The sequence below is a fragment of the Callospermophilus lateralis genome, chromosome 17, assembly GCF_048772815.1.
Source record: "Callospermophilus lateralis isolate mCalLat2 chromosome 17, mCalLat2.hap1, whole genome shotgun sequence".
NCBI classification, from domain to species: domain Eukaryota; kingdom Metazoa; phylum Chordata; class Mammalia; order Rodentia; family Sciuridae; genus Callospermophilus; species Callospermophilus lateralis.
In genome coordinates, this window is record NC_135321.1 from 5,368,513 (window position 1) to 5,379,555 (window position 11,043).

The following is an 11,043-nucleotide window of genomic DNA, read 5'->3' on the forward strand; positions in this document are numbered from 1 at the left end:
GGGTGAGAGGTGGACCAAGGCGGTGCAGGGTGCTGAGTGCGGGGTGGGGATGCGGGCGGCGGGAAGGCACACCGAGCCCCGGACGACTGTTATGCACACAGGCCTTAGGGCGTTGGCAACGCTGGGCTTTGCCCTCTGGAGTCTGGAGGAAAGGCCAGGGCCAAGAGGTCCCGCCAGCGATGCGCGCTGTGGGCGCGCTGGGCGCAGCAGCTGAGGAGCCCCAGGCAGCGGGCTTCGCGTGGTGCGGCTGAGAACTCGGTGCGGCTCAGTGCCGGGCGCGAAGCTTATGGGTTAGAGGCACCGGGCGAACGCAGAGTGGGGCGCGGCGCGGGGCGGCCGCGGGGCGCGCGGGCGCGGGGCGTGGTGTGTACCGGGAGCCCGCGCGGGCCGGCGCGGGAAAGCGGCAGGGCGGGGCGGCGCGGTTATTGGCCACGCGCTGGGAGAAAGGGTCGCGCTCCGAGTCCTCCTCCCGCCAGCTACCGCTCGCCTCATTTTCTCTAAGCAGAACAACTTCGCGGACAGCTGTACTCGCCCATCATGGATGTTCCAGGTAACCAAATCCCGGCCCTACCCGGCCAGGATTCTCGAGTTAACTGCCCTCTTGCATGCATTTTCATGAGGACCATCACAAGTCTATGTTCTAGGGTTGAGAGAGAGAGAGAGAGAGAGAGAGAGAGAGAGAGAGGGAGGGAGGAGGGTGAGGGAAGAATATCGCAATCATCTTGCATGGGGACTGAGGACAGAGAATATTTATCGAGAATAAACTTCTCTTGTTCTTAGAAAGAACACTGGAAGAGTTATTCGGAGGCTGAGAGCCGTGAGGAGGCAGGCATCTTTGCGTTTTGCTTCTTGGCTGGGTATCGGAATGACCTGTCTGGTTTAATGAAAGAGGGGACAGGGTGAAAGTGCCAAAAGGCATATAAGTTAGCAGAAATTTACAGGCGAAGAGCGGACGCGGGGTTCAGAAACAAGGGCTGGAAAATCAGCAAAGCCTGGGATTCCTGTTGGTGGAATCCTCAGGTCTTTGCATGAGAAGAATCCAAGAGGTGGACCCAAGGGGGCTCATCAGTAGCCCTGGGATCCTTGGGAGTGGGTCTTGGCTTTAGTCTCCCCCGCACCCGTCTTTCTCCTCTCTTTGCTTTTTATCTCCTCTTAATCCCATTCACCCTAAGGAGATTCTCGGGGTTTGTTCTTTGGGTAGAAAATTGAATTATTATTATTTTTTTAAACGAGCTGCCACAAGACACCTTCTTACGGAAAAATAGAGGGTTAAAGGAAAGGCAGGGAAAGGAGGGTTTATTTTTATTTTTTTATTTTTTGGTTTGACTTTCAAGAAAATGCCGCTGAAATGAAGACGGTAAATCAGTTTCTCTTTCTTTATCCGCTTCTTAAACCCCCTCTTCCTTTAGCTGAGTGGGCAGGGGGCGGCGCTGACGTCCTCTCCAGGGTCTCGGACTCTGTCTTAGCAATGAGGTTCTGCAGCGTCGCGGGTCCTTGACCTCACGCACCCCTGCGCGAGCCTTGCAGGAGCCTTCACCGACGCGCAGCACCGCGCGCTCGGGCTGTCTCCGAACCTGTTGGGCCAGGTCGGGGATGGGGGCAGTTGTGCTCAGACCAGGGGGACGGCCTTCCGGAAGGGAGCCCAAGAGCCGCTGGCACTGCTCCCCTCCGCCCCTCCCCCGAGCTTTGCCTCCCTACCTAAGGGTTTGGGTTCTCTGCCCTGACAGGTCCGCTGGCACCCTCCTTCTGAGAACTCCCTGGGCCTTGACCAGGAAAGCAGGGAACCGAGGCCCGAGAAGGCTACTTCTGTCCCAGAGCGATCCTGCGCGCTCCCTGGCGCTCTTCCAGCCCACGCCTGCCTCTGCCTTGCGCGCCGCCCCCAGCCCAGATGCCGGCGCCCGGCCGGGGCCCCCGCGGGCCGCGGCTGACCATGCCCGGGCGCCGGGGGGCGCTGCGCGAGCCGGCCGACTGTGGTTCCTGCCTGGGGGCGGCGCTGGCCTTGCTGCTGCTGCTGCTGCCAGCCTGCTGCCCGGTGCGGGCGCAGAACGACACGGAGCCCATCGTACTCGAGGGCAAGTGCCTGGTGGTGTGCGACTCGAGCCCGTCGGCGGATGGCGCGGTCACCTCCTCCCTGGGCATCTCCGTGCGCTCCGGCAGCGCCAAGGTGGCCTTCTCTGCCACACGGAGTACCAACCACGAGCCGTCGGAGATGAGCAACCGCACCATGACCATCTACTTCGACCAGGTCAGCCGGCTCGCTTGCCCACCCGCCACCGGGGAGGAGAAGGCGGGGCAGGGGGCCAGAGCTGAGGTTCCCCTTTCTCCGACCTGGAGTTCCCCGGAGCTCCCTCCCCTCTGCTCTGTCCTACCTTTGGGCTCGCTGTTCTCTTTCTGTTCATTCCTTTTCCACATTGCAGCATTCATATTCTTAAATTACCAGTTTACTGAGCACTTGGATTACTGAGAATCCCTTAAAGATATCTAAGATAAAGGTCCTGTAAAACTGATATTTGAAATATATTTCCCAAAAGGAAACGTTGCCAGTTTTACTTTTTGCTGAGGGTGGGTGGCTGGGGGCGGTTGCTGATCTTCAGGCATTCAGGTGCCAACCTAAGGGCTGAGTGCATTCAAAACTCCCCCATTCAGAAAAGGAATGCTCCAAAAAGCCTAGCCCAGATCACAGAAGAGATGTTTATTTTAGAAGATGGAGTAGGGAGAAAAATAAGTGAGGAAGGTTATAAAGAGCAGGGATCATTATATAAATATAAAACAAAATAATATGACTATATAAAAACAAGGTATAGAAAATGAAACATACAGTATGCAAATGCCCTGTACACAATATGTCAATATGTAATTTAGCTGTAAAAATAAGAACAAAGAGCAGTGACTTACTTTGCTCAAGTCACTTAAATTCTGTCACTGGGTTCCAAGCAATCAAGACTCAGACATGGTCTAGCCTTTGCAATTCTTTCTCTGGGTGATTGGTGTTAAGGGATGAAGGTTATGACCATCCTTTTGTGTCCTTCCGGGGGTTGATTCCTATTCTTCTTCAGAAACAAATTAAAAAGCCTTTTAGTGTTTTTCAAACTTTACCTCATCAGCTAATCCTTTTGCCCAAGCCCTTCCCACACAAGGGAGCACTGGGCCATCCCTGAGCATATCTGTGCTCCTGGAACACTTTCGGGTGGCTTTATTGTCTCCACCAGTCAGCTCCAGAACCTGAGCAATAGCAGGCACACACACACCTGGCCTCTTTTTAGGCCAGCGTATTCATTTTGTAAATCTTATTAAGGATCTTCTGTTTGAAGGGGTGTGTTGCGGGGGAGGGGGGATTTTTCTTTTATGTTTTTATTTATTTAAGATATAAAAATATTTTACTCATTTCCAAATCTTGGAGATAACGATGAAAGAGCATTCGGGAACTGTGTGCTCTATTAATAAGTTGTTCTCTATGTGCTATTATTTTGTAACTATTTTTCATTTCCCAATGTCTTACCAATAGCTTCCACGGCATTTCCACCTCCACCATTTCTTTGGGGTGTCAAGAACACAGTGATGAAGGGCAGGATCAGTAGTAATAGAATTCTAATTTACAGATAAGGAAACTGAGCCGGGCTAGGTCTTAACTGAGGTCCACTTTTCAGGGCCAGGATGGGTGTCCTTTCACCTGCACCAACGCTGTGAATTTGCCAGTTTTCTAAATTCAAAACTGAGGCAAAGGAGGGCCTGTGAAGGAAAGGAGCAACCCTCAGGGCCCAAGTGGGGAAGTCTTTATTCTCCTTTAAAGCATTGTGAGGAGGACCGAGAGCAGGGGCCCTGGAGGGCTTCCTCTTCAACAGTCAGGTGGGCTGAGGGGAGGGGCCAGGACATTGGGGAGTTCCCCAAAGGACCTTAGCTTCACACATTGCTTTCAGGGTCACAGCTGTTCACTTACCATGAGCGTGTAAGAAGTAACCACCAGAGTTACTCAGGCTGAGGCTTATTTTCTGATCAGATGATGAAATCTTGAATGTAGGGTGTTGTTGCTGTTGGCTTTTTGTTTTAGAAACCAAAGCGGCAGTGGGCCATTTTATTATTTTTACTGAGTTATAATTTGTATATGAGGAGGGACGGGGGCGGGATCTGGACAAATTGGCCAGATTCTGTCTAGAATGTCTGACAGGGGGTTGGGTCATAACTGGGAGCCTGCCATTCTACAAATTCTGCTATGATACTGTAACCCTCTGGTCCCCTCATATTTGAGGAAAACCTTTGACAGGGTCATGTGATCTCCTGTCAGGTGGCTAATTCTCTCATTTATTTTCTTGCATGTTGTAGAATTCTCTTAGTTTGAGCTGTGGGTGCCCAAGCTACCAGTTCAATTCTTTTTAATTGTTGAAACTCATCTGCATGACATCATTGCTCAACTAACAGTTAAAACAGGTTGCTCAGAGGAAAGTGAGGAGAAACAGGCAGCAGTCATTGTTTACTGACAAAGCTCTTTCATTCAGTATGCATTACTGAGCACCTACTGTGTGATGCCAAGGGCTGGGAAATGGGGGGGGGGCGTGGGGGCACATCTCAGAGACCATTTCTTCCCTGGGGGCAGGTGAAGTTAGGTCCTGGCTTCCTTTTATGGCAGCAATCTCACTGAATCTGCCTCTTGCTCCATGGCCCTTTCCCCCACATCAGGTATGGAACTGTGTTTGTGAAACAGAGCATCATGTTGAAGGTGTGGTAGGTAACCCACAGATCTCAGGAACAGACTTGAGCTACTGGTATTTACCAAGCTTAGTGTCTGTCTCCAGTCCCTTTCTCTCTGCCCTGACTCCAAGCATATCAAATTCACACTCATTTTCTGAATGCATGAATAAATCATAGTTGAAAAATCTTTAAAAATGATGATATATTAGATTAAGTTTGAAATCGGTTCCTGCTGCAGGATGGTATAACTTCAGCTCTGCCCCCTTCCTGGGGAGGCCTGGCTGAGCTGAGCCAGTGTTGCCGGCTGCTGCGTTAATGCAGGAACCGGTGTCAGTGGTTGTCTGAGCATCATTAAAACAGGCTGAGCAGCAGCTGGCTGTTAGTACTGTATTCCCTCTTCTTTTTCAGGTCTTAGTAAATATCGGCAACCATTTTGATCTTGCCTCCAGTATATTTGTAGCTCCGCGAAAAGGGATCTATAGCTTCAGCTTCCATGTGGTCAAAGTGTACAACAGGCAAACCATCCAGGTGGGTAGTTTTCATAGGGGGCCCATTAAGTCTGGTTAATGATTTCTCATGGTGAAGGCCCATTCCTTGGCTCTGTGAGGCTGAGGAACTAAGGAACAGGAATGGGGGCTCTCCAGAGATGCTTGGCCCTGAGCCCACTGGGGATCCTCTCCATCAGGCCCCTGGTGTGGGCTCTAAGGATGGGGGTGGGGAAGGAAACAGCAGGTGGGAGTGGGATTCCTTATGGTCTGCTGAGCTTTCCCCTCTGCATTTTAGGTCAGTTTAATGCAGAATGGCTACCCAGTGATCTCAGCGTTTGCAGGAGACCAGGATGTGACCAGAGAAGCGGCCAGCAATGGAGTCCTGCTGCTCATGGAAAGGGAGGACAAAGTGCACCTTAAACTGGAGAGGGGCAACCTCATGGGGGGCTGGAAATACTCCACGTTCTCGGGCTTCTTGGTTTTTCCTCTATAGACTCAACCCCCCCCCCCCAATGATGGGGAAGTTGCAATCTGGACGCAGGAATCCCCCCTTCATAACACCCTCAACTTGCCAGAATAGGACAACACATTTCCAGCCTCTGTCAGACTGTTGCAGTCCAAGAATGATTTCCTCCTAAATCTCCAGTATTTTCTTTGAATATTGACAATTCCTCGGGAACCTGGCCTCTAATTAGTTTTAGACGACAAGGTCTTAAGGAGAAATGAAATTATCGATTTGAGCAGTTTGTACCTGTGATTGTAAAGTCAATATCGGATTCTATTGTTGGGACCATTGACTTACCTTCTTTTGTTTGTACCTTGTGTCATTGTCCCGGTGGCAGGAGCATGGCTGTGGACCCCAGGATGGACTGCAGGTTGCAGTCGGGGCTCAAAGCAAGAGCCTGGCAAAGAACTACACGTGGGACAGTCCTTGACCTGTGACCCCTGTCTGTCTGTAGAGCCTTAAGAGGAAGAATGGCTTCACCCTCATTCTGTACTTTTCCCCTGGGTGGAAGGGAGGGGGCGGGGCATTGTGAACCTGTCAGGAAGTGCTTTATCCAGAGGAGCCAAGTGTGCAAGACTGGACTGACTGCGGTTTTGTTTTGTGTTGTTTGTGTTTTCTTGAGAAGCTTTATTTTCTTTGCACACTGGGCCCTCCATCCTTACCCCACTTTTAGCTTCTGCACTGGGGTTGGAGTGGAGGGAGAAAATGTATGCTGAATTCATGGATGAGATAAAACAAAACAAAACAAAACAAAACCTGTATATTTTGTTTTGAATGAGACTACACCAAACCAAAAGTATCTGTCTATCAGAGTAACAATAGCAAATGGACAAGTCTGCTTTTTCTTCCTGAGAGAGTCTCTCAGATGCATCTTTAGAACTCGCAACCTGGATTTTATTTTATTTATTTATTTTTTTAATTTATACTTGGAATCCTTTAAGAACCTGGCATTGCTGGGTGGGCCTGAACTGTGCTGCTTGTGGCGCTGTCATGACCAGATCCCTTCAGCCCTGTTTTCCTGGAGTGCTTTACCTTGTTTGGATCCACCTTGAGAGAGCACAGTGATCAGGTGCCACAAAGAAGACAGGATCAGCCCTTCTTCCTCGGGATCTTCTTTTAATCTGCTAAGGAAAGGTCTCAGTTGACACTGGGGCAGGCACCTGGCAGGAAGCCACTTGGAAGCCACAGCAACTAAAGGTATTGGTCAAAGAACCTGGGAGCAGTTTTACAAATGCTTCTTGTGCAACACTGTTATTAAGACACAGCTGAGAGATGATGGGTGCAGGGCTCCTATGCCAAGGAAGTGTCACTAATCCCAAAGCAATCAAATATGAGACCTCAAACAGGATGTTAATTTGTTCTTTGTGTAACAATGTAACCAAAATATTGATAAAACTCACAATTTAAAATTCAGAATAAATGGGTTTGATGTCTGGCTTGCTCTAATCCCTCTGCATCGTCTCCCAACTGTCAAAATAATTGGGGAAGTAAAGGCCAAGTGTCAAGGACTTGGGGACTTTAAATCCATAGGGTGCCTCTTTTAAAAGTACGAACACAAACATGCACCCATGTATGCAGATGCAGCTGTGGGTCTGGATGGGTATTGCATATTTAAATACATTCAATTTTTACTTGTGTTTTCGAACAGGAAGAGTTTGGGGAGGAACATAGAGGTGATAGCATTAAGAAGGTTTTATGGTAGGCCGTCCGCTGCCATCACAGGGTCTCGGAAGTGGTCCAAGAACCAATCCAACAGTGACAGCTAATTTAATAAAAGACAGCAACACTGGGAGTCACAGGAGTCCTTTCCAGACTGTGTGCGGATGGGAGGCCTTGGGTTTCCAGTGCACCCAGTTGGGATTACGCAAAGAGGTTTGACCAAGGGTCTAAGTTTTACTGTCCTTAAGTGAGGAACACAGTAAAACATAGAATTTGATTTGAGTTCAAAGTTTGTGAGGAAATAAATCAACCAAAAGTCTTGTAGAGTCCTTTGTTTCTGTGAGTAGGAGACTTACTTCCCGGAGTGGGCATTGTTTATTAATGCTGGGGACAGAAATAGAAGGCAGCTAGCAGGAGTGTGCGCCCTTTGTTGTTCTCAGTTATTTGAATCCTGTTTCACTTGTTTCCTTAACTTTGTGTTCAGTTTAAAACAAACAGGAAACCTCATTAGAGGACAATATAAGTACTTGTTACTTTTATCCCTTAATATATAAATAAGTGTATTTGTTTGTATTGATACCTTTATTACATGCTGATTGTTATTGGGTTATACTGTCTAATAAATTAGTTATTCAGTTGACCTAACTAAAACTAAGTATATTTCAGGAGCTTATTTTATGTTAGTAAAGCAGCTTCATCTTGCAATTCCACCTCTTTCCACCCCTTCCCTCTTCTTTCTTGATTTGGATGTGGGCAGTGACACTAGGAAGGCCCTTCTGAGAGCCTCTCTGAAGTTGTTCACCATCTCCCCAGGCGTCTGTCCAGGCTGGATTTGGCTGAGAATCTTGAGAGATATGAAGCTTCCAGTTATGGTCCACACATATATAGGTCAGATCTAAAGCTGACGTGCATTTTCCTTTTATTGGAAAAAAGAGGTGTGTAACATGCCACAGCAAGTCTTGGCAGCCTTGGCGTGGGGTAGTGGGGTATGGGTTTTCTTGTCTGCAGAGTGAGATCATGGCCCTGTATGGTCAGCCGCCCCCGGGAGCTGTTATGAGGGGCCCCCAGAAGTGCTTTGAAAACAGGGCATTGGGGTAATGTGGGTGTTACTGCGGCAGAAGCATTACCAGAAAGACAGGTTTTTTCAACATGCAATTTGTGAAGATCATTTTAAATGAATATCTGACAGGAGGGTAATCGTACATGAAGGCAAATTTCCATGTTTCTCAGTGGACTATTAAAACTGCAGTGCTATATTGAGGGTTCCATTAGTTTGATTTTTAGGGATGATAATAATATCACAATGCATAAATTTTAATTTAATTCCACTCTCAGTTGAGATTTTTGGCTGTCCTGTGGGGTTCCTGTTCATCTTTATATTACAATATGTACTGCCCATCTTTTAGAAAAATACACAAATGTAACGTTTCTGATACAATTTAAAACATATAATTTGATTAATATAGTTAATATTATGGCATTTTAATATTAAGTTACTTTAGTTGACAAATGTTAGTTCTGCTAAATTGTAAATGCCCTTAAGAGAAATACCATTTTCTTCACTTATATTCCAATTTGAAATACAGCCCCAGTGATTCAACACCAGGTCCCGGGAAACTGTTGTTACCATCTGTAATTCCTGAGCCGTTTTTGCACCCTAATATTTTTAATACACTTATTTATGTGCAAGTGAGATGATCAACATTTCTACAATGTGTGCTTTCTAAGGCTGCTCAGAGTATATGTGATAAAAACCTACTTATCATTAGCATGAAAACTCATGGAACCCTGTAGAGATGACATAGATTTACTTGTTTAAAAAAGAATTAGCTAAATCTAGTTATATTGAAATTCAGAAAGAAAAATAGAATATACATATAAAGCAAAACAAAACCTTTGCTGAATATTTTATTTTACTTGTGGTATTGTTATTACGGAAATTACAGTGAGCATATGCATAGTAACTATTACATCATACTGTTGAACTGTGAATACACTTACATACACACCTACCTGATCTGTTAACATGGTAATATAATAAAAAATTACATGGATCGGCTATATTCTCCTGGAATCTGGAAGATGTAAGAGGAAAATTTGATGAATCACTTTCTACAAGCAAAACAAAAGCAGCGGCTGCTCCTTCCTGTGCTTCAGCTGTGCCAAAACGAGCCAAGTCTGTTCTGTCAATTCCTGAGCCCACATTTTGCATCTTTTATAAAGGAACAAATGTTGTAAGAAGATAACATTGCTGTGAATAAAATGGTCAACGTTTGTTTATATTTCTATGGCATACGAAATACATAATAATCTAATGCATAAATGCACATGGTTGAAGGAATTCTTATTATTTTTAACATGGTGTAAATAAATGGGAAACTCATAGAAGCTGGTTGCGTTGAATCATTCTAAAGGGTCAGTGGTTCACTCTGTAAAATTACTTGTAAAAACTGTAAGACTATAATGAGTTTTGTCCTTTCGCTTTGCTTATGTGAAAATTTACTTATTGAGATTCTGTTTCCAAAATGGACACTTTGTTACTAAAATGGGAAATTACAAACATTTTAAAATTTAAGAGCCAAGCTTATAAATTCACGTAAGAGTCTTAAAATTATTTTTGTTAGCCTTTAAGGCTCAAACCCACCAAACATAATGAAAGGAATAACATACTCTTCCCACCCTGGTTTTATTGTTTTACTCTTTTTGTGCCCTGTAACTTTTTCTCTATACATTGGGAAGAGGTTAGCTGGTGATGGACACAATCATTAGTCAAGTCTGTTCATGAATTTGCCTAGCATTTCAAACCATATTTTTTTGCATATGGAATTCTCCAAAAAACATATTCACTGCTTTTACAGTCAGGCAACAATTCATTTTTGTAGATATATCAAATGTTGTTATGTTACATAGAGTGATATGATTGGACACATTTAGTCCTTGTAGCCTCTCTCCCTCCCCCAAATAGGAAAAAGTTATGCTGAAAGTCTTTTAAAAGATCTCTTGACTATAAACTTCAAAAAATGTCATGTATGTGAGTTTGTATAATAACATTAACAGAAATATGAATCTTAACCAAATGAGCTTTCCTTACATCCTCAAACCCAGTAGGGTAACTTGAAATTTGCAAGGGCAAAAGGCACATAATTTTACCTCCTACAGATAATAGGAGTTCTGTTCCATCTTCCTAAGTGGGTTTTGCTGTGGATTTCCATCACTGGAATCACTTAAGTGTCTACAGCGTCATAAATCACCATCTTCATCAGCTTGCCCACATGCATTTGCTGTGTCTTGTAAATGAGCTGCTTGACAACTTAATTTGGAGAAGGAATCTTCATTCCCTCTCCTTAATGCCTACAGCAGGACTCCCCAGGGTGAGGATGCCTCCTTGCAGGGGAGCCAGCTAAGGAGTGGAAGCGGCTTATTAATGAACCACCACCAGTCCTGCATCCTGACTAGCAGTGCCTACATGTTCACCATCGTCCTTCCATATTCTTCAGGAATACTGATTTCGCCTTGGATTACATATCAGGTTGCAAAGGACACTAAGTTGTAGAAAATAAGCAATGCTTCGCAATGTGCATCTCCTAGCTATTTTACGTCTATTGAATCCTACTTTATTAATTTAAAAATGCATGTGCCCATCTCGTTTGCTTCCAAGTGCCCTAGCACATAGGACATATTCCCTTGACTTTACACTAAAAATTG

At 45.7% G+C, this 11,043-nt stretch overlaps 1 protein-coding gene across 1 annotated transcript; it reads left to right on the top strand.

Moving 5' to 3' along the window:
• The first annotated feature begins 1,888 nt into the window (after positions 1-1,888).
• On the top strand, positions 1,889-5,667 carry Cbln2 (cerebellin 2 precursor). Its single transcript, XM_076837158.2, has 3 exons — positions 1,889-2,245; positions 5,095-5,214; positions 5,470-5,667. The coding sequence occupies exons 1-3, from the start codon at positions 1,889-1,891 to the stop codon at positions 5,665-5,667; spliced, it is 675 nt and encodes a 224-aa protein (XP_076693273.1).
• Positions 5,668-11,043: the final 5,376 nt, after the last annotated feature.